General features: G+C 48.2%; 2 protein-coding genes across 12 annotated transcripts in view; one reads left to right on the top strand and one right to left on the bottom strand.

Annotated features, from left to right (window-relative positions):
- Positions 1–15: 15 nt before the first annotated feature.
- On the top strand, positions 16–12,226 carry TADA3 (transcriptional adaptor 3). Of its 2 annotated transcripts, XM_005547746.3 has the most exons (9): positions 16–244; positions 964–1,197; positions 2,498–2,748; positions 2,847–2,952; positions 5,138–5,279; positions 5,369–5,472; positions 6,746–6,855; positions 7,966–8,151; positions 11,645–12,226. In XM_005547746.3, the coding sequence occupies exons 2-9, from the start codon at positions 991–993 to the stop codon at positions 11,835–11,837; spliced, it is 1,299 nt and encodes a 432-aa protein (XP_005547803.1). In that variant the 5' UTR covers positions 16–244; positions 964–990; the 3' UTR covers positions 11,838–12,226. The 2 variants fall into 2 exon arrangements, with proteins under 2 accessions (XP_005547803.1, XP_073888965.1); XM_074032864.1 differs by lacking the exons at positions 6,746–6,855; positions 7,966–8,151.
- The window catches only part of OGG1 (8-oxoguanine DNA glycosylase), a 38,740-nt gene continuing 20,968 nt past the window's right edge, over positions 5,509–23,280 (bottom strand). For 4 of the 10 annotated variants that reach the window (XR_012431439.1, XM_074032867.1, XM_065538929.2 and 1 more), the window contains 2 exons: positions 10,273–10,360; positions 5,509–6,575 (listed from right to left, as the gene is read on the bottom strand). Coding sequence is in view for 8 of the 10 variants with exons in the window: in XM_045385835.3 (XP_045241770.2) it covers positions 6,557–6,575; positions 10,273–10,360 (107 nt within the window). In the remaining 2 variants the exon portion in view is untranslated. Of the gene's footprint in view, positions 6,576–8,653; positions 9,628–10,272; positions 10,361–23,280 lie in introns of those variants that run through there. The other 6 variants (XM_065538930.2, XM_045385834.3, XM_065538931.2 and 3 more) reach the window with 3 other exon arrangements.

The following is a 23,280-nucleotide window of genomic DNA, read 5'->3' as shown; positions in this document are numbered from 1 at the left end:
TTGCTCCCGTCGACCGGAACTCCCCGCCCCCTCCCGCGGCCCTGGGGCCGTAGGAGGCCGCAGTGAGGAGGTAGAGGGGGCGGGGGTCGCGCTAGGGTGTCCCTAGAGAACGAGGACTCTGAAGGCGGGACATTTGGACGACCCCCGGGCGGGGCCAGCCATTAAATAGTCCCATTTCTGTGCCAGACACTGAACTGGGCTCTTGACGGGCATCATCTCTTAATCCTCAGAACATCCCAGGGAGGTAGGTACCGTTGTTATCCCCATTTTTCAGATTCAGACTTTTAATGGGGAAACAGACCGAGACTTCTTTTGTTCCCATTTTACAGATGGAAAAACTGAGACTCAAAAAGGTTAAACAACATGTTCAGGGGCACATAAGTAGAGAATGGTAAAGCCTGGACTTGAACCCGGGTCTGTCTGGCTTACCAGCCCACGTTCTAAACCACTATTAGTGACTAGAGAAGGGAGAAAGGTGGAGTAGGATAAGAAAAGAGGCCAAGAGTCCCAGAGAACATGGTAAGAATGGGGTGCTTGGAACTCAAAGTCTTAGCAGAACCCAAGAGAAATAGAAGGGAAGGAAAGAGCATCAGAAAGGCAAGGCAATGCATAGTAATATAGCATGGTGATCAGGGGTGCAGACTCAATATAGCGGGGTTCAAATTGCATCTTGGAAGCATAGGCACATACCCACCCTTACAGAGTCTCAGTTTCTTTCTCTGTAAAGAGATCACAACGGTCCTTGTTCATGGTGCTGAGTGAGAAATTAAGTGAGATAAGCTGATAAAGTGCTTTGCGCCTAGCTTGGTACACAGTTAAGTGCCCTGTGAGTAGGAACTGTGCCATCAATTTTGTCAGTAAGGGACTGAAGCCTGGCTTGCTTGAGACTGTCCCTGGAGGTAAGAAGCCCTTGGGCTTTTCTCAGACCCCTTTGTCTCCCATCAATGGCCCTGTCCTCTCCAGCCCCACAGGATCCCCATATCCTGGGCCATGAGTGAGTTGAAAGACTGCCCCTTGCAGTTCCATGACTTCAAGTCTGTGGATCACCTGAAGGTCTGTCCCCGCTACACGGCAGTGCTGGCGCGATCCGAGGATGATGGCATCGGCATCGAGGAGCTGGACACCCTGCAGCTGGAGCTTGAGACCCTGCTGTCTTCTGCCAGCCGGCGCCTGCGTGTGCTTGAGGCCGAAACCCAGGTGATACCCCAGAGAGGGGCCATCACCAGAGATGGACTGCAACAAGTTATGGGATGGGTCATTGAGTTAGCTCCATATGCTGAAACCTGGGATACAGGGGTTTGTGGGGAGAGGGAGAGAGACCCAAACTGGGTTTGCATGACACAAAAAATACACAAGAATATGCATGATCCTCTTAAATTGCAAGATTTCTAATTCGGTACACTTTTTTTGGCATCCCCCCACCCATCCCCCATTATGTTCTGGGTTCTACGCTAGTCATTAGAGAAAGGTAATTAGGACAGTTTTGGCTGTCAAGGAGCTTGCCAACTAGGAAAGGGAGAAAGTCAGGTGCATACCAGGTGATGTGATGTTGTGGTTAGGAGTCCTAGGGAACTGGAATGGGGAGACCTGGATTTGAATCCTGGCATAAGCACTTGCTAGCATTGCTGTTTCCTAGCTATATGACTTTGAGAAAGTTTTCTCATATCTCCGAGTATCAGTTTCCCTATCTGCAAAGTGGGGTGAATAATAGGACCTACCTTAGTGCTTTTGTGAGGATTAAAAGAGAATTTTTGCAAAAACTCAACCCAGTGCCAGACACTAAGTAAGCACTTCAGGTGTTATTTATTTACTACTCTGATTACTTTATTCACTGCATAAAGATGTCTTCAGCCTTGTGTGCCAGGCGCTATGCTGTATGCTGCAAAATAGAGATAGTTAAGGTATGCTTTCTGGTCTTCAGTAGCTTATGGTCTAGTTGAAGAAACAAGGTGCGATGGTCATTCCAGTGTGACCAAACAGCATGATTGGGTGCACGGTGGAGGTGTGAAGTGCCAGAGACTTGTAGAGGAAGGAGGTGCCAACTGGACCTAAAAGGATGAATGGAATTAACTTGTCCCTGGGAATCCATGGAAGCTCCTTGAGGAAGGTTATGACTCAAGTTGTATTTTAGCATCTAAGAACCTGGGTAACTGATTCAGAGAAGGCATCTCAGTGGTGGTGACATTGAAGTGAAGGTTTGCTGGGAGGACTCTTCTGTTAAACAATATGTGACTGGCATGGGTGATAAAGAAGTGAATCAAAAGCACAGATGAACAAGTGAATGAGAGGATGAGAAGTATATGAATAAAGTCGTAAGAGGCCAGGCACAGAAAATGAGCTGAATTTTGAAGGATGAGTAAGAGTTTACTAGGTAAAAAGAGGATGGGGAAAGACCCAGGAGACTCCTTAGATTCTAGATCCTAATTTATTCACTAGAGGAAAGAAATATTCTTTGTTTTCCCTTCTCTCCCTCAGTGACAATTTCTGTACATTTCAGATCCTCACCGACTGGCAGGATAAAAAAGGTGACCGACGATTCCTGAAGCTGGGTCGAGACCATGAACTTGGAGCTCCCCCGAAACATGGAAAGCCCAAGAAGCAGAAACTGGAAGGGAAGGCGGGACATGGGCCGGGCCCTGGCCCAGGACGGCCCAAATCCAAAAACCTTCAGCCCAAGATCCAGGAATATGAATTCACTGATGACCCTATCGACGTGCCACGGATCCCCAAAAATGATGCCCCCAACAGGTTCTGGGCTAGAGAACATAGAAGGGGGCCTCAAGGTTCTGGTGGTGGAGGCGCTGGTGGGGCAGGGGTACCCACTGAGGATCTGCTTCTCCCTGCAGGTTCTGGGCTTCAGTGGAGCCCTACTGTGCTGACATCACCAGTGAGGAGGTCCGCACACTTGAGGAGCTACTGAAGCCCCCAGAAGATGAGGCTGAGCATTACAAGGTAGAAACTCTGGGCCTTGATAGACATGATGCAGAACAAGAGAGTTCAGAGGTGGCTGAGAATTAAAGCTACCAAAGCCATGCATCATCTTCCTTCCCCCATCCTGCCCAGCCTCCTATCTGCTCCATCAATGTATCCAGACACCCAGGTCCAAACTCAGCTTTCTTTTTTTTTTTGAGACGGAGTCTCGCTCTGTCGCCCAGGCTGGAGTGCAGTGGCCGGATCTCAGCTCACTGCAAGCTCCGCCTCCCGGGTTCACGCCATTCTCCGGCCTCAGCCTCCCGAGTAGCTGGGACTACAGGCGCCCGCCACCTCGCCCGGCTAGTTTTTTGTATTTCTTAATAGAGACGGGGTTTCACCGTGTTAGCCAGGATGGTTTCGATCTCCTGACCTCGTGATCCGCCCGTCTCGGCCTCCCAAAGTGCTGGGATTACAGGCTTGAGCCACCACGCCCGGCCCAAACTCAGCTTTCTTTGTGCGCTGCCTCCCCTCTACCTGAGCCAGATGTCACCATGCCCTCAAGCTTAAGTGAAGTGTGCCCGTGTTCCTTTATCTCTGTCCCTTTGCTTTGGTCCAAGCCTTCATCAGCTTCTATACAAACAGCCCCTTAACTCTGTTCCTGCTTTGAGGCCTCTGGAGGAACCCTTCTTCTTTCTTTAAGATGTAAAGCTTGGGCCAGGTGCAGTGGCTCATGCCTGCAATCCTAGCACTTTCGGAGGCCAGGGCAGGCAGATGGCCTGAGCTCAGAAATTCGAGACCAGCCTGGGCAACATGGTGAAACCCTATCTCTACTAAAATACAAAAAATTAGCCAGGCATGGCGGTGTGCACCTGTAGTCCCAGCTACTTGGGAGGCTGAGTCAGGAGACTTTCTTGGACCTGGGAGGCAGAAGTTGCAGTGAACTGAGATCACGCCACTGCACTCCAGCCTAGGCAACAGAGCAAGACTCTGTCTTTAAAAAAAAAAAAAAAAAAAAAAAAGTCAGCTCACACCTGTAATCCCAATACTTTGGGAGGCTATGGCAGGCAGATCACCTGAGGTCAAGAGTTCAAGACCAGCCTGACCAACATGGTGAAACGCTGTGTCTACTAAAAATACAAAAATTAGCCAGGCATGGTGGCGTGCACCTAGAATCCCAGCTACTCAGGAGACTGAACCAGGAAAACCGCCTGAATCGGGGAGTCATAGGTTGCAATGAACCAAGATCGTGCCACTATTCCAGCCTGGGTGACAGAACGAGATTCCATCTCACAAAAAAAAAAAAAAAAAAGAAGAAGATACGAAACTATGTTTTAATGATGAAAATAAATAAAACATGCTCCATTAAAGAATATTTAGAAAATACAGAAAAATGTTGAGGGAGAATACTCCCATAGGTCAGCTGTCATCAGATGTGCTCATGACATGGCACTGCATCTAGGCCTCTCTTCATCCCGTTATCTACAGGATCAAGTCCATGCATCCCAGTCCTTGGTGGCACAGCTCCAGTGCCTCTCTCCATTTTCCTCGGCCATACCCCTCTTCATTGCTGTGTTGACCAGTCCCACCAAGTACCTTGCCCTCATTCCAGGACACCACAGCCTCCTTGCTGGTCTCTGGGCGCCTCTGGCAAGCTCTTCTCTCCCTCTTCTCTCCCTGATAGACTTGACTCACCCTCCAAGGCCCTGATCTCATGTTACCTCCACCAAAGCCCTTTCAGATTCCCCAGCAGAAAGTTAGTCTCTCCTTTGTGCTGCCACAACACTTTGATCTGTCTCTTTCACTTCACTTACCTGACTTTTTAAAAATTTATTTGAAAAAGAGTTCATACAGACAGCAGTTAATTCAAGCAATATAAAAGGTAATTCCCTGTCACCCGTGACCTGAAGGCTCCTAATTCTCTCGAGAGACAATTAATGTGACCTGAGACAATCCGTGTATGTAGAGTATTCTGCACCTTCTATCTTGGGAATTGTTTCAGATTGGCTTCTGTGTGTGTGTCTTAGTCCTTTTCGGACCTGTCTCCTTTACTAGAGTGTGAAGTAGAGGTATCTTCTTTATACTTTCTTACCTATACCTGACACTGGGCTTGGCCTTGGACTAGGGACTTGAGAGAGAGATAAGACAGATAAGTGAATGAATGAATGAATGAAGCATGGCTGGCCAGTGCTTACCCACTCAGGGTTGGGTGCCATCTTTTCCACAGATCCCACCCCTGGGGAAGCACTACTCCCAGCGTTGGGCCCAGGAGGACCTGCTGGAGGAGCAGAAGGATGGGGCCCGGGCAGCAGCCGTGGCTGACAAGAAGAAAGGCCTCATGGGGCCACTGACTGAACTGGACACTAAAGGTAGGCCTCTCACCTCCCTGCCAACCCCAGGTCAGGACTTGAGTTCCAGAACTTCAGCCCACCTGCCCTCCTTTCCTGTGCCCACTTAGATGTGGATGCCCTGCTGAAGAAGTCTGAGGCCCAGCATGAACAGCCGGAAGATGGATGCCCCTTTGGTGCCCTGACGCAGCGCCTCCTGCAGGCCCTGGTGGAGGTGAGCACCCTAATCCAAAACAGGAACCACATTTACTTTGTGTTTTAATGTGTTATATTTATTTTTTATTGGAATATATCATACATTTATTAGGTTGGTACAACAATAATTAGGTTGCTGCAAAAGTAAAAACCTGAACTAACACATAGCAAAAGATTGGGAATAATACATAACTTTTGCACCAACCTAATAGAAAAGTGCACAGATCATAAATGTACAGTTTTCACAAATGAGCTTGTATTAGCAGCCTGGAGATTACAAAATGAAGCATTACTATATCCTAGAAGCCCCTCTCATGCCCCTGTTTTTCTCCAACTTCCCCCAAAGATAGCCTCTACTCCACAATTAACTTTTGCTAAGCATCTGTTGGAGGGGCTTTATACACATCCTCCCACTGGAGGCCAGGACAGTGGTTAACCCTGTGTTACAGATGAGAAGATTAGAGGCTCAGAAAAGGGAACTGTTCACTTGAGGTCTCTCACAGCAGGATTCAAACCCCTACTTCGGGGTCCCTGTCTTTATACCTGCTGGTTGACCTTAGACAAACCCTCATACTCTTTCACCTCATTGAGACTCAGTTTTCTTTTCTGGCTCAAACACAATAGTTTCTCTCATGTAACAGTCTGGGTACGTGTTCCAGGTTATCTAAGGTAGGGGAAGGGGCATATCATCAAACAGGAATCCCAGCTGATGGTGGCCTTGCAGTCTGCACAGGGTCACTCTGGGCATAATTGTCACTCCAGTCCCACAGAATAAGAGCAAGGAGGAGTGTGTGAAGGAAACTCTTTGGGCCATGCCTAGCTGTGGCTCTTATTTCTTCTGATCGCTTTCCCCTGGAGAGAATCTGTCACATGACCATACCTGCCTGCAAGGGAGCCTGAGAAATGTAGTGCAGCTGGAGAGGCATTGCCTAGCTGCCATGGAGGACAGGAGAGTGGCGTTCGGACAGCTAGCACCTCTGCCACAGCAGGCCTAGCACAGTGCCTGGTGCGTTGCAGGCACTTCACAAACCTTGGCTGTTCATTACCATCATTGAGTGTTAATCATTTCTCTTCTGTGTTCCTTTTGTTCCTTTTTCTTCATATCAGTACAAAAATGGATTTCTAGAATGATCAAAGCAATTTGGGATCAGTATGGGAAGGCTTCCCAGAGTAGGTGGGATGGGAAAGATAAAAGGATATTTCTGGTGTTTGAAGACTGTCAGTGTAGGTCAGAAAGGAGCAGGAAAGTGGAACAGCTCTTTTTCCTTCCACCCATTTCTGTGGTCTTCTAGGAAAATATTATTTCCCCTATGGAGGATTCTCCTATTCCTGACATGTCTGGGAAAGAATCAGGGGCTGACGGGGCAAGCACCTCCCCTCGCAATCAGAATAAGCCCTTCAGGTGAGTGGTGTCCTATCCACAACCCACAGTCTGGCGCCCACTTCTGTTGGCTTCTCTCCATCTCAACCTGGGGAGTTCCTCATCAATAAGAGGCTGGGGACAGTTAGGTGAAGCCCAATAGCAGTCTCAAGTGTGAGTGCTGGCCCAATGTGTCTGCATGCACAGACTGAGTGCAGGGTTGTTCAGCACAGAACTGTTCATACCATAAATAAACCAAATGTCCTGCTGAAGGGGAGTGGTTGGCTAAATTGGCATAACTCCATATGATGAAATAACTTGCAACTATTAATCATATAGCTGCAAGTATAGAGAAATATAGGTAAATGACATGAAAAGATATAAATTATAGAGTGCCAAGTGGGGAAAATGTTAATTGTAGGCCAGTACAGATACATATTTTTATAATCTTATTTTTACTTAAAATGTATTTCTTTTTCTTTTTTTTTTTTTTTTTGCGACAGAGTCTCACTCTTGTCATTTAGGTTGGAGTGCAATGGCGCAATCTTGGCTCACTGCAACCTCCGCCTCCCAGATTCAAGCAATTCTCCTGCCTCAGCCTCCAAGTAGCTGGGATTACAGGCGCCTGCCACCATGCCAGGCTAATTTTTGTATTTTTAGTAGAGACGGGGTTTCACCATGTTGGCCAAGCTGGTCTTGAACTCCTGACCTCAGGTGATCCTCCCACCTCGGCCTTCCAAAGTGCTGGGATTACAGACATGAGCCACCATGCCTGGCCTACTTAAAATATATTTAAATACATGCACATAGGGGAAAAAACCTGGACTAATATGTAGTAAAAGATTGGGAATAATATATAACAAAATCTGGAATATATATATAATAACATATAATAAAATAATAATGATTCTCTCTGGGTTGTTGGCATTACAGGTTTTTCCATATTTTTTGGATAGTGGATACATATGTTGCTTGTATTTAAAAACCAGACCAGATGTGTCTGTCCTTCCCTTTGTATCTGGATAGATACAGAGGGGGTGCCCAAAGGGAAAGGCAGGTTTTCACTGAGCTTGGGAAGCCCTGGGAACCTCCAAGGTGGGCCCTCCTCCAAGCTGGCTCTTGAGTCTGACAGGGGCCTGCCTCCCCCTGCAGTGTGCCGCATACTAAGTCCCTGGAGAGCCGCATCAAGGAGGAGCTAATTGCCCAGGGCCTTTTGGAGTCTGAGGACCGCCCAGCAGAGGACTCTGAGGATGAGGTCCTTGCTGAGCTGCGCAAACGGCAGGCGGAGCTGAAGGCACTTAGTGCCCACAACCGCACCAAGAAGCACGACCTGCTGAGGTGAGTGTGAGCAGGATGCACAGTCCCGCGGGTGGCCTTGGAGGCTGTGGCCACAGCTGGTCACCTTCCAGGGGTTTTACAACAGGCTTTCCAGCCTGGCTGGTCTCTAAATCACCTGGAGAGCCTCGAAACAGCAGTGGCCAGTCCACCGGGTATGTGTCAAACAAATTCTAATTCCACAGAGTGGGGCTCAGGCACCTGTGACTGATTGATCGATTGATTTGATTTGGTTTGATTTTTTAATTGTGATAGAGGCATAATGTAAAATGTATGCCCATGGGAGGCTGAGGCAGGAGAAACGCTTGAAGCTGGGAGGCAGAGGTTGCAGTGAGCCAAGACTGAACCATTGCACTCCAGCCTGGGCAACAAAAGTGAAACTGCGTCTCAAAAAAAAAGAAAAGAAAAAAAATTTACCCTTCTTAACCATTTTTAAGTGTGCAGTTTAGTAGTGTTACCCATATGCACATTGTTGTGTGATTTATTTTTTGTCTTTTCATGCTGCTTTTCTTTTTATCCCCAAAGTTTTTTTATTAAAAATTTCATACATGCAGAAAATCTGAATCATACAATAAACATCAGCATATTCTCCACCTAGACTAATTAACTATTAACATTTTGTTAGAGATCTGTGATTTTTATTTGCTTATCACAAGAAATTGACCAGTGTTTTAGACATGTTCTTTTGGGAATCCATCACAGTGCCTACCATTCATTTGATGTCAACTCCCATCCATCTTGTTCTGCATTGATCACAACAAAGGTATAGGTGACATCTGGAGGAAGACTGTGGAATAGCTACCCTTTAGTTAAAGAGATAGGGAAGCAACCCAAACAAGTCTCTGCTTCTCATAGGCAAGTGCTGTGTCTTAACTTCATAGAGCCCTGACAGGACAGGACATACACATTCATTTGGCCTTTTTTGTTGTTGTTGAGACAATGTCTCACTCTGTTGCCCAGGCAGTGGGTGCAGTGGCACGATCTCGGCTCACTGCAACCTCTGCCTCCCAGGTTCAGGCAATTCTCCTGCCTCAGCCTCCTGAGTAGCTGGGATTACAGGCATGTGCCACCACCATGCCCAGCTAATCATTTGGCCATTCTTATTGTCTCTTAGACATTGTGCTAGGGACCAGCAAGAGAGGCACAGCAAGAGACTTGCAGATTACTAGCAGATGATCAGTAAAGACGAGTGCCATTAAAAGGAGAGGTAGTTGCTGACAAGCTGCCAGGATATTTAAGGATAAGGGTGACTAATGTATGCTGCGTGCCTACTGTGTGTCAGGGGCTTTATGTACACTCTCAAGTGTCTTGACAACAACCCAGGAGGGAAGTGCTGTTTTCCTTGTTTACCAGATGAGGAAATAAAGGCCCAGCGAAGCGAAGTGCTCTGCTGAAGGTCACACACTCAATAAACAGCCAAGCTGAGACTTGAGCCCATGGCTGAATCAAAGCCTCTTTCTGTAATAGTTCATGTTTTCTCTGAAAGGTGAGAAGAAGAAAACACAGATGGAAGGGGCACTGAGGGAAGGAGAGGGAGAGAGGAAGAGAGAGAAAAGCAGGCATGTGCGGTTACGGAAGTAATGGGCCTTAGCTGGGCCTGGTGGCTCATGCCTATAATCCCAGCACTTTGGGAAGCTGAGGTGGGAGGCTTGTTTGAGCTCAGGAGTTTGAGACTAGCCTGGGCAATGTAGTGAGACCCCCATCTCTACTAAAAATTTAGAATCAGCCAGGCATGGTGGCACATGCCTATAGTGCTACTCAGGAGGCTGACGTGGGAGGATCACTTGATCCTGGGAGGTGGAGGCTGCAGTGAGCTTGATCAGGCCACTGTACTCCAGCCAGGGTGACAGAGTGAGACCTGTCTCAAAAAAAAAAAAAAAAAAAAAAAAAGAAGTAATGGGCAATGAAGAAATGGCTTGCAGCTCTCAGGAAACCAGAGCACAGCCCTTACCCTGCTGCAGAGCAGCTGCAAGGCCTTAAGCACTCCCTGACCTGAGCAGCAGCTTCCTCTTCTGGAAAACGGGCAGGCTGGACTCAATCACTAAGTGACTTTCCAGCTCCACTATCAATGAAATGTATAAATCAGATTCCTATTCAGAGAGATTGATTTGGTGTTTCACCCACCTCCTGTCAGCCTCAGGCTGCCTAGACCTTAGGGGGCTCTGGAATGTAGATGCTGAAGTAAGCAGGCCTTCTGCTGGCACTGGAACACCTGTTAAAGAACAGTATTTAAAAATAAGAGTTTAGCCCCAGCCTGTTCCAGATCTCCCACTTACTCACTGTGGGATCCTGGGATCATCTTTGAGCCTCATTTTCCTCACGGGTAACATAGGAATAATAGTACATACTTTGCAGGGTTTTTAGGATTAACTGAAAGAGAGAGTGGGTGCGTGTGTGTGTGTGTGTGTGTATATTTTTTTTTTTTAAGAGACAGGGTCTTGCTCTGTTGAGGAGGCTGGTCTCAAACTCCTGACCTCTGCTCTGTTGAGGAGGCTGGTCTCAAACTCCTGACCTCAAGCGATCTTCCTGCCTCCACCTCCCAAAGCGCTGGGATTACAGGCACGAGCTACTTCACCCAGCCTACTGTATATATTTTTAAGACTTTTTTTTTTTTTTTTTTTTTTTTTTTTGAGACGGAGTCTCGCTCTGTCGCCCAGGCTGGAGTGCAGTGGCGCGATCTCGGCTCACTGCAAGCTCCGCCTCCCGGGTTCACGCCATTCTCCTGCCTCAGCCTCCCGAGTAGCTGGGACTACAGGCGCCCACAACCGCGCCCGGCTAATTTTTTGTATTTTTAGTAGAGACGGGGTTTCACCGTGGTCTCGATCTCCTGACCTTGTGATCCGCCCACCTCGGCCTCCCAAAGTGCTGGGATTACAGGCGTGAGCCACCGCGCCCGGCCCCCTTTTTTTTTTTTAAAGACACAGTCATGCTGTGTTGCCCAGACTGGAGTGCAGTGGCATGATCATAGCTCACTGTAACCTTGAACTCCTGGCCTCAAGCAATCCTCAGCCCCTTTGGAGTTGGGACTACAGGTGTGTACCACCACACCCAGCTAATTTTTTAGATTTTGTAAAGACAGTCTCACTATGTTCCTCAGACTGGTCTTGAACCCCTGGGCTCAAGTGATCCCCCTGCCTTGGGTTCCCAAAGTGCTGGGACTGCAGATGTGAACCACCATGTGCAGCCAAGACTTTATTCTTTTAGAGCAGTTTTAAGTTCACAACAAAATTGAGAGAAAGGTACAGAGAATTCCCGTATACCCCCTGTCCCCACATGTGCACAGCCTCCCCCATGATCAACATGAGTTAGTATTTTTTTCAGGAGCTTAAAATAGTGCCATATAAGTGCAGGTCAGTAACTGCTTTTTGGTCACGACTGTATGACACAATCCACAAGCATGCCAGCCTGGGCTGGTGGGTAGGCTCAGTCTTGAAGAGGAAGGGGCCGCTCTCTGGAGGTGGGCTGACCATGGCACCTGGCTGGCTGGTCCCCACAGGCTGGCAAAGGAGGAGGTGAGCCGGCAGGAGCTGAGGCAGCGGGTGCGCATGGCTGACAACGAGGTCATGGACGCCTTTCGCAAGATCATGGCTGCCCGGCAGAAGAAGCGGACTCCCACCAAGAAAGAAAAGGACCAGGCCTGGAAGACTCTGAAGGAGCGCGAGAGCATCCTGAAGCTGCTGGATGGGTAGCCCTCACCCCTGCCTCAGGCTGATTATCTGGCCTCAGGGAGGGGAAGGGAGGCCCACTTCCTTCTTTGGGCACAGGAAGCATTGGCCTGTGGCTGTCCCTCAAATGGCGACAGTCTCTAGAGGACCGTGGCCCTTCCCCTGAGGTCTTTTGGCCTAGCTCTGTACAGCCAGGACACAGGAAGCCCTGCTGGGCTGGCCTGAGGCCTAGTCTCTGCTTGGTCCCCAAGATGGGGTTGGAGGGGACTTCGTTTCCTGGTCTTCCTCTTCCCCCTTTACCATCCCCCACTCCCTAACCCCCTGCCCCTGTTTCCCCTTCAAGGACTTCTCCCTTGTGGTTTTGTAAAGTGCAAACTTAAGAATAAAGTGACTGCTGTGGTTTTTCAAAAAAAGCATCCAGTCTTTGAATGTCTGTAACGATGGGGTAAAGGAACCAGTGTGGGTGGTAAGGTTTGTAGGGGGTATGCTTGGTGGCTCTCAGCCCGTGGCCACTAACCCATGGCATTCAGTCAGGGAGAACTGAGTACCTCTTTCTGAGTACCTCTTTCTGAGGATACTTGTGGCTGCAGGTAAGAATGCCCTCCAGCTCAAAGTGGATTCATAATAAGGAAATGTGTTGGTTGCAGGCTTGGCAGTCCTGGGACAGGGTGGCCTTCATGGTTAGCCAATCTAGCAATTCTTCAGGGTCATTAAGGGTCCAGGTTCCTTAGGGGTCGCTACACTGCCCTCCACAGTGTCAACCTCTGCCTAAGGTGAGTCCTTCTCTGGCTGCAGTGTGGCAGTGGAGCAGTTGAGGCCAGATGTTTCCTCATTTACATCCAGCACAGCAGGGAGCGGGAGCCAGTGGGCTTCCATGGCCCACCTACAGGAGCAAGAAGCCTTTTCCCAGATACCATCATGTTTCAGTGGCCCAAACTCAGTCTCACATACCCATTCCTCAGTCACTGTGGCAAGAGAGACTGTAATGGGTTTATGCCAGAGTGGAGTTTGCTACTCCATCAAGGTGGTGGAGAGAGAGTAAAACCTAACAAGATCTGAGTAGGAAGCGGGGAAGTGAATGCTGGATAGGCCAACAACAACAACCCTTCCACACCTGGGGCAGGAAGCTTGGCCTGAGGGACACAGATGAATTAATATGCTTTGGTACCTGCCTCAAGTTGTTCCAAGACTGGTCTCAGAGAATCAGGGAATAATTTGCAATTTACTGTGGGAAGGCTGAGGTCCACGCAGGGGAGAAGGGAGGGTAAGGGTCCCTAAGGAAGTGACCTATGAACTGAGCCATAAAGAAGGAGGGCGAACATGGCTGAGATTCTCGTACACCCAGCACCTCTCTGTTGGAGAAATGTCCCTTCCCCATCACACATGGCTCTTATCTGACTGCCAAACTAGGGTGGACACATGGCCCCAGCTTGGCCAGTGAAGGGGTGGCCTGCTCCTCCACACCTGTGGGCGTTTCTCATTAGGTGGAACAAGAGACTTGAGAAAAGAAATGAGACACAGAGACAAAGTATAGAGAAAGAAAAAGTGGGCCTAGGGGACCGGCACTCAGCATACAGAAGACCCACGCTGACACCAGTCTCTGAGTTCCCTTAGTATTTATTGATAATTATCTTTACCATCTTAGAAAAAAGGCAAGTAGCAGGATAATAGGATCATCGTAAGGAGAAGGTCGGCAGTAAGACATATGAATAAAGATCTCTGTGACATGAATAAGTTTAAGGAAAAGTGCTGTGCCTTGATATGCATATGCAAACATCTTCATAAACCCTTTTAGTGCATAAAGAGCAGCACCGTGCTAGCAAGTCCCACCCTTCGCCCTAAGGCAGTTTTCTCCTTTCTCAGTAAAGAGAACATACAATCCAGTTTTACACCGAGATGTTCCATTGCCCAGGGACAGGCAGGAGACAGATGCTTTCTCTATCTCAACTGCCAAGAGGCTTCTTTCCTCTTACACTAGTCCTCCTGAGCACAGACCCTTCACGGGTGTCAGGCTGGGGGACGATCAGGTCTTTCCCTTCCCATGAGGCCATATTTCAGACTATCACATGGGGAGAAACCTTGGACAATACCTAGCTTTCCTAGGCAGAGGTCCCTGTGACCTTTGGCAGTACGCGTCCCTGGGTACTTGAGATTAAGAGAATGGTGATGACTTTTAACCAGCAAGCTGCCTTCAGGCACTTGTTTAACAAAGCACACCCTGCACAGCCCAAAATCCTTTAAACCTTGAGTCACCACAGCACATGTCTCTTGCAAGGACAAGGTTGGGGGTAGGGTCACCGATTAACAGCATCTCAAATGCAGAACAAAATGGAGTCTCTTATGTCTACTTCCTTCTATATAGACACAGTAACAGTCTGATCTCTCTTTCTTTTCCCCACAGCCAGTCAAGTGCCAATCCCTCTGGCCACAATGATTAGTCCCAGAAGCAGGCATGTGACCCAAGCTGGGTCACTCGAGGCCCTCCATAATATTGCTCTATGAATGCTGAGAGGAGAGTTTCACTTCTTTTTGGACCATAAGCCACAGATGATAAGCTCAGGCTACCCCAGTGACCTGCGCTCCTCCCATGGGGAAAAACCTGCTTGAGAATAAAGCCAGCTCAGAAAAGCAGAGCCAGGAGAAGGAGAAGCGCTGCATCCAGCTATTCCTGAAGGCACTGGATCCTCCCTTAGACTTCCCACATATATCAGCCCACAAAGACTTCTTCTGGCTTAAACTAGTTTGCTTTAGAGTTTTGTGATTTGTAACTAAAAAAGGCCTAACTCTTACAAGTGAATTTTGGCAAAAAGAAAGATGAAGTAGCATCCTGAGAGAGAGGACAGCATGAGGCCCTGCCTCCCACTAGGTGCTGGGCCAAGCTGCTGCAATTTCTCAGTGACTCATTGTCCCCAGGTTGCTCACAGCCTTCTCAGAGAGAAAAGACACCCACACATGCAATGATGAGAAACCAACTATAATCATAATGATAATGCAATTAAGTGCTCAGTAAATGTTAGTATGTACCAGGCACTGTTTTGAACTCATTCAACTACCTAATATTATGGGGTAGGTATCAGCTACCCCATAATAACATCCCATTCACAGATGAGGAAACTGAGCCTTAGGAGGTTACACACCTTGCTTTGTCAAGCAATTGAGTGGTTGAGCCAACATTCAAACTCAGGCCATTTGGCTTGCAGAGAGAGCCTCTTCATTACAACTCACTGGGGCCCCACTCCCATTACAGTGTATGTGAACGGTACTCCCTATACTTGGCCAGTGCCCAACCTATGCAGCCATACACGGCAGCTCTGCTCGAAGACCCCCTCCTCTTAACCACTCAATTCCATGTTCACTGGGCCACACCATAAGTATGGTGGGCGTTGTTGGTAGAGAGTTCCAAGAACAGAGACAGTTTTGCGGAGGAGGTAGGATGAGAGCTGACGTCCTAAAATTGGATAGAATTGTGAAAGAAGGAAGACAGATATAAATGGAAGAACCCTAGAAGACCGACTGGGCCTAGTTCACCAGAGAAGAAACTTAACTTTCAAGGATCAGTCATGAGCACTCTAGCTGTTCTCTGCTGCATACCTACCATCTGCCTGGCACTGTGCCAGGCCCTTTACCCACCCCTCCCATCTGATGCTTACCACGCACCTCCAAGGAGAGTAATATTCCAGCCTGCAGATGACACAGAAGCTCAAAGAGATGCTGTGCCTTACTGAGGCCATGCAGCCTTGATGTAGGAATAGTTGCTGCCCCCAGGTAGCACCATCCCTGGCAAAGTTCTTACAATCATATCAGAGTGTCTGCTGGAGCCAAAAGATGCCTCCTTTATGAGTGTGGAGGAAGCTGGATTGTCATGACGAGGGCAGATTAGTTCCAGTACCTCACATCTCCAAATTTAACTCAAAACAATTCTGATTCCTTATCACCAGTTTGGAGGCAAAGCCTTTTGTGTCTTGGCCCTAGAAAGCATCTGTCTTGCACAACATGACCTCCCCAGAGTCCCAAATGCCTTACAGCTGACTTTCAGCAACACCAGGGTGAGTGCGAATGGGGAGGGTAGGCTCTGACCCACAGTGGGTCCCCAGCCCCTGTCTGCTCCTGAGTACTCTAGGCACTGAGTGCTCTGGGTCCCAATTGGCCCCTGCTGAAAAGAAAGTGATGACAGGAACTTTGTGGAAATGTGGTCAGGGAATACATTTCTTTCTTGGCCTCTAGCTCAGGACTCAATGGAAAGAACCAAGCCCAGTAGACTGTAACTCACTCGCTTAGGTATCAATAAACTCTTCATTTCTTCACTTACCTAATTACTCCATTCACTTATTCACTCATCCACACACCTCCACTTCCTCATTATACTTTTGTTCCCTCACTCAGTGACCCTGTCGCCATGGCTGAGAGCTATGGAGGTGACTAAGGCTCCAGAGATGGGGACACAGCTAGACAGACAATCAAAACACTAGGCCGCAAGAGCAATAAGACTGTGTAGGCTGGGCGCGGTGGCTCACACCTGTAATCCCAGCACTTTGGGAGGTCAAGGTGGGCGGATCACGAGGTCAGGAGATTGAGACCATCCTGGCTAACACAGTGAAACCCCTTCTCTACTAAAAATACAAAAAATTAACTGGGCGTGGTGGCGGGCACATTTAGTCCCAACTACTCAGGAGGCAGAGGCAGGATAATGGTGTGAACCCGGGAGGCGGAGCTTGCAGTGAGCCAAGATCGCGCCACTGCACTCCAGCCTGGGGGACAGAGCGAGACCCCATCTCAAAAAAAAAAAAAAAAAAAAAAAAAAGAGACTGCGCAAAGTTGGCAGGGACCTGGGGCACAGAAAGACTTAACAACAGCTTAGAGGGTCAGGAAAGGCTTCAGGGAGGATGTGGAAAGAAAATTGCTGGGCAGAAGATAACATTCCAGACAAAAGGAGCAAGGCACAGAGGTGTGAACAGCTGGCCTGCTTAGAGAGAAGTGAGAACTGCAGTGTGACTGGAGCCCTGGGTGTGTGGAGGGGGAAGGAAAGGATAAGAGATGAAGCTAGAAAGTAGGTTGAAGACCAGGCTGGGCAAGGGTTTGAATGGCAGCTTAAGGAGCACGGACTTTATTCTCCAGGACAATGGTGCTCCAAGTGTGGTCCCTGGACTGGCAGCAACAGCATCAGTTGGGAACTTGATAAAAATGCAAATTCTCGGGCCACAGACCTACTGAATCAACAGCTCTGGGTGTATAGTCTGGCACCGTGGCTCACACCTGTAATCCCAGCACTTTGGGAGGCCAAGGAGGACAGATCATCTGAGGTCAGGAGTTCAAGACCAGCCTGGCCAGTATGGTGAAACCCTGTCTCTACTAAAAATACAAAACTTAGCCAGGCATGGTGGCATGCACCTGTAATCCCAGCTACTTGGGAGGCTGAGGCAGAAGAATTGCTTGAACCTGGAAGGTGGAGGTTGCAGTGAGCGGAGATCACACCACTACACTCAAGCCTGGGCGACAGAGTGAGACTGTCTCAAAGAAAAAAACAAACCTCTGGCTATGGGGCCTAGCCACTCTATTATAACATGCCTTCTAGGTGATTCCTGGTGCATACTGAAGTTTGAGAATCACATTCTGAGGTAACAGGGAGCTATGGGTGGTTTGTGAGCAGACTAGTGCCATAATAGCACTCTGAATCAGAAAGCACTCTCAGAGCAGCATGGAGGTTGGACTAATGAGAGGGAGTGAGGGTGAAGTTGGTGCAAAGAAATACAAGTGAGATGGGGAATGTGGCAGACTGGTAGATGTCCTCCAAAATCTGTTTCAGTAATATCTCATGTGGAAACTGGAATAATACATTGAAAATACTCTCCCTACATTTGATAGCAAATGGAATTTAAGTTTCACACAGTGATTTCTTATCAAAACTTTTAATCAAAAGCTCAGGGCATATTTTTTTTTGTTTTGTTTTTCTGGGGTTTTTTTTGAGACAGGGTCTTGCTCTGTCACCCAGGCTGGAGTGCAGTGGCACAATCTAAATCACTGCAAACTCCACCTCCCAGGTTCAAGTGATTCTCCTGCCTCAACCTCCCAAGTAGCTGGGGTTACAGGCATGTGCCACCACGCCCAGCTAATTTTTGTATTTTTAGTAGAGACAGGGTCTCACCATGTTGGCCAGGCTGGTCTCGAACTCCTGGGCTCAAGTGATCCACCTGCCTCGGCCTCCCAAAGTGCTGGGATTATAGGCGTGAGCCCAGGAAAAAAAAAAAAATTCTTCAAACACCTTGGAGTATATAGCCTTGTCCTAATTTAGGATTACTTCTCCGAAACTGATTGCCAGAAGAAAAGTCCCTGAGTCAAAAGACCTCGACATTATTTAAGCCTTTGATGCATATTCCCAAATTGCTTTCCAAAGGATCTTTAGCAAATCATTTTCCCACCAGAACATAGGACTACTCATTCCTCACATCAACATCAGCCTTCAGTGTTACCAGCTTTTTTTTTTTTTTTTTTGAGACGGAGTCTTGCTCTGTCACCCAGGCTGGAGTGCAGTGGCCGGATCTCAGCTCACTGCAAGCTCCGCCTCCCGGGTTTACGCCATTCTCCTGCCTCAGCCTCCCGAGTAGCTGGGACTACAGGCGCCCGCCACCTCGCCCGGCTAGTTTTTTTTTTGTATTTTTAGTAGAGACGGGGTTTCACCGTGTTAGCCAGGATGGTCTCGATCTCCTGACCTCGTGATCCGCCCGCCTCGGCCTCCCAAAGTGCTGGGATTACAGGCTTGAGCCACCGCGCCCGGCCGTGTTACCAGCTTTTTAAACTTCAAATTTGAAAGCCTGCAAATGACCTTTTACTTTGTATTTTTTTGTATTACTAGTGAGATTCAAAATGTCTTGTGTTTATTGTGTTTTATCTGTATCCTTTGACCATTTATTGGGTTCTTTCTGTTTGTTATCAATTCTGTGTGTTGTTTATATAATAAAAATATTAAGCCATTGTCTATAAAACATTTCCCCAGTCTGAAGTTTGCCTTTCATTGTTGCCTACCATTTCAGAGTAGGGTAGGGTTTTCACTTTTTGAAAAAAAGTAAAAAAAAAAAAAAAAAGTAATAGGCCGGGTGCGGTGGTTCATGCCTGTAATCCCAGCACTTTGGGAGGCCAAGGCAGGTGGATCATGAGGTCAGGAGTTCGAGACCAGCCTGGCCAAGATGGTGAAACCCCATCTCTACTAAAAATACAAAAATTGGCTGGGTGTGGTGGTGCACGCCTGTAGTCCCAGCTACTTGGGAGGGTGAGGTAGGAGAATCACTTGAACCCAGGAGGCGGAGGTTGCAGTGAGCCAAGATCCTGCCATTGCATTCCAGCCTGGGCAACAAGAGCGAAACTCCGTCTAAAAAAAAAAAAAAAAGTGACAAAAAGCAACAAAAGTTAAATTTGTTTGTTTGTTTTTGTTTTGAGACAGAGTCTGGCTCTGTTGTCCTGGCTGGAGTGTAATGGTGCAATCTCGGCTCACTGCAGTCACCCCTACCGGGTTCAAGCGATTCTCCTGCATCAACCTCCCAAGTAGCTGGGACTACAGGTGTGCGCCACCACACCTGGCTAATTTTTGTACTTTTAGTAGAGACGGGGTTTCACTATGTTGCCCAGGCTGGTCTTGAAACTCCTGACCTCAGGTGATCCACCTGCCTCAGCCTCCCAAAGTGCTGGGATTCAGGAGTGAGCCACCACGTCCAGCCAAAGAATTTTAAAAAATAAACCTGTCAGCTGGGCACAGTGGCTCATGCCTATAATCCTGGCACTCTGGGAGACCAAAGCGGGAGGATCACTTGAGTCCAGAGTTCCAGAGGAGTCTGGGCAACAGAGGAAGTAAAGACCCGATCTCTACAAAAAATAAAAAAATAAAAAAAATTAGCCAGGCACGGTGGTACACACCTGTAGCCCCAGCTACTCGGGAGGCTGAGGTGGGATGACCACTCGAGCCTGGGAAGTCAACGTTGCAGTGAGCCATGATGGTGCCACTGCACTCCAGCCTGGGTGACAGAGTGAGACTCTGTCTCAATAATAATAATAATTAATAAATAAAAGAATTGACGGAGATGTCTGCACTGTTTTGATATATATATTTTTTAAACAATACCCCTTTTCCTTGTGAACATTTGACTTTCCTTGGCTCACCATTTTTCTTTCTTTCTTTTTTTTTTTTTTTTTGAGATGGAGTCTCGTTCTGTCACCCAAGCTGGAGTACAGTGGCGCAATCTCGGCTCACTGCAACCTCCATCTCCTGGGTTCAAACAATTCTCCTGCCTCAGCCTCCCAAGTAGCTGGAACTACAGGTGCCCAACACCATGCCCAGCTAATTTTTGTATTTTTAGTAGAGATGGGGTTTCACCATGTTGGCCAGGCTGGTCTTAAACTCCTGACCTCAGATGATCTGCCAGCCTTGGCCTCCCAAAGTGCTGGGATTACAGGCTTGAGCCACCGTGCCCGACCCTTGACTCACTTTTTTTTTTTTTTTTTTTTGAGACGGAGTCTCGCTGTGTCTCCCAGGCTGGAGTGCAGTGGCGTGATCTCGGCTCACTGCATGCTCCGCCTCCCGAGTTCACGCCATTCTCCCGCCTCAGCCTCCCAAGTAGCTGAGACTACAGGCGCCCGCCACCACGCCCGGCTAGTTTTTTGTATTTTTAGTAGAGACGGGGTTTCACCATGTTAGCCAGGATAGTCTCGATCTCCTGACCTCGTGATCCACCTGCCTCGGCCTCCCAAAGTGGTGGGATTACAGGCTTGAGCCACCGCGCCCGGCGACTCACTTTTTGATTAGTACCTTGAAATGTGCTCATTGGGACTGGGAGCTGCAGAAGGATGTATATGTATATGCATCCAAAAAATCTGGAAGAATTGTACTAAAAATGTGAACACTGGCTGTCTCTGGTTGGTGGGGGCCCAGCTGAGAGGGTTGTGTTATTCTTGCTTCCTTTGCACCCCTAATTCCTTTGGACAAGATACCTCTTCCATTCCTTATGGATGCCCATTACAGTACACTCACTCAATATAGCACTCTAATTCTCCTGGCAACAGTTTTGGAGGCCAAGGGGTGAACATGTCACTCTACCACTCAAGCAGAGCCAGAGTCCTTCCCTGAGAATGAGACAGGAAATTGGGAGGATGCTTTCCTTCTACTGTGTTTAATTGGAAAGCTGGGGCTGCCTCACTCCATGTTTCCTGCCAACTAGAAGACCACTCTGGAGAGAAAGAGGCCAATGTGTGAAGATAAATCAAGACAAGGAGAGAAGATAGAGAAAGCAAATCCTATGAGTACTACATCTCTAGTTCCAGTCTCCAAGCCCCTAATCCCTGGTGTCTTTCCTGCAATCTTGTGCCAGCTATTGTCAACTAAAGATTCCTCGTGGATGAAGCTGGTTTAGGTTGGGATTCTGTCACTTGGGAAGTGAAAGAATCTTATCAGTTAGTCTGTGTGTGTTTTTAATATGTTATGGAATTTTCCTCCAATGACCATGTATCACTTGTTCAACAGAAATACTAAAAAAGTAAAGATAATGTGTTTGTTAAAGAAAAGAAAACATGAGTGCTCTCAGAAATGCTCAAAAGCAGGAAAAATGTAAAGTACACCATAGAAGTTGCACAAGTCAACTGGCACAGTGGCTCATGTCTGTAATTTCAGCACTTTGGGAGGCTGAGGCGAGTGGATCACCTGAGGTCAGCAGTTCGAGACCAGCCTGACCGACATGGTGAAACCCCATCTCTACTAAAAATACAAAAATTAGTTGGGCATGCTGGTTCACGCCTGTAGTCCCAGCTACTTGGGAGGCTGAGGCAGGAGAATTGCTTGAACCTGGGAGGCGGAGGTTGCAGTGAGGCGAGATGGCACCATTGCACTCCAGTCTGGGCAACAGAGGGAGACTCTGTCTCAAAAAAAAAAAAAAAAAAGAAGAAGTTGTACAAGTCCTCAAAAGGACAGAGGTCATCTTATCACCCAGGGGGTGTTGTCATCAAGATGAACAGGAATTTGTGGTAAAAGAACCCCTAGCTCAGTGGGTGTGCTTGGCAGGTATAGGGGAGAGTGGGGGCTCAGCCCTGAGCAGGAAATGTATTTTTCCATGAACTACGGAGTCTGAGATACTGAGATTTGGAAGAGGGATCCCTTAACGCCTCATCCCTGGCCAAATCAAGTCCTGTCTCTGAGCCTCAGTTTACACTGAGTCTAACTCTCATGTTTTGAATAGTGTTCTAGGCACTTCATGTCATTATCTCATAGAATTCTCAGAACTCTGAGTCAATCATCAATATTACCATGTTCCTGAGTAAGGAACTGAGGTTCCGAGAGGCAAAGCTTGATCAGATCAGTTAGACTCCAAAGCCTTTCTAGGAACCTCAGCTATCTTCCTCTCTCATCTGTAAAATGTGCATAATAAATTGGCCAGGTGCAGTGGCTCATGCCTGGAATTCCAGCACTTTGGGAAGCTGATTGGGGAGGATTGCTTGAGCCCAGAAGTTTGAGACCAGCCTGGGCAATATGGTGAGACCTCCCATCTCTACAAAAAATAAAAAAGTTAGCCAGGTGCGGTGGCATGCACCTGTAGTCCCATCTACATGGGAGGCTGAGGTAGGAGGATGACTTGAGCCCAGGAATTTGAGGTTGCAGTGGGCCATGATCATGCCATTGCATTTCAGCCTGGGTGACAAAGCAAGACCCTGTCTTTAAAAAAAAAAAAGAAAAGAAAAGAAAAAAAGGAAAGAGAAAGAAAGAAAGAAAAGGGAAATGAGTTGGGCCTAAGCACTGTTCTCTCCCCATCCGCAGCTGGACAATGCAGGAATTCAGGAGTAGGGAGTGGCACTTGGGGATCCTTGGAGGTGGAGTGGGGTCTCAAGCACCATACCTCCACTGGCTGCCCCCAGTCCAGCCCCATCCCCAATTCCTGCGAGTTGCTCCCTCTGCCACCCGCACCAAATTTCTTCCCAAGGAAGGCCTTGTGCAAGTCAACCTTTGGCCGCCTGCCTGCTGTCCTAGTTGCGGGCTCTGTCCCCCACCTCCCCTAACCTGGCCCCTAGCCATCAAACCCTGGAGCCCGGCCAGTCACGTGATATATCGGTCCTTTTTGGCCTGTTTCCTTTAGGATCCCGACTTAACTTCCTCCTCCCCACTTCCCTCTGCCCCCAATACCTCTGGGCACCACCATCCGCTCTGAGGAGCAAGTGTCGGGCTGAAGCCTGGGCTCCGCTTGCAGAGGAACCTGGGCCTCAGTCTTCCCACCTGTCAAGTGGGGCCCCCACCCTACACCGCCTTCACTCTCTTCATTGCCTAGTCTTGCCCGGTCTTTTCCCACTCCCTCACTCCCCCGTACCCCACCAGACTCCCATGCAGTTCCGAGGACCTGTTTCCCTCAGGGCACAGGAGGATTGGGAGAGGCGAAGGACGACAGAGCCCTAAGGGAGGTCGCAGAACTGGTCTGAAAGAGAACCCACCAGGCCACAGGGT

This window comes from Macaca fascicularis, chromosome 2, assembly GCF_037993035.2.
Source record: "Macaca fascicularis isolate 582-1 chromosome 2, T2T-MFA8v1.1".
NCBI lineage: Eukaryota > Metazoa > Chordata > Mammalia > Primates > Cercopithecidae > Macaca > Macaca fascicularis.
The sequence above is the reverse complement of the archived record's forward strand: the minus strand, read 5'-3'. Positions and strand labels throughout refer to the sequence as shown.

Coding starts and splice junctions, on each gene's coding strand:
- TADA3 (XM_005547746.3), top strand. CDS start 991: ATGAGTGAGTTGAAAGACTGCCCCTTGCAGTTCCATGACTTCAAGTCT. Junction 5,473..6,745: donor TCCTGCAGGCCCTGGTGGAG/GTGAGCACCCTA, acceptor GTGGTCTTCTAG/GAAAATATTATTTCCCCTAT. Junction 6,856..7,965: donor AATCAGAATAAGCCCTTCAG/GTGAGTGGTGTC, acceptor CTCCCCCTGCAG/TGTGCCGCATACTAAGTCCC.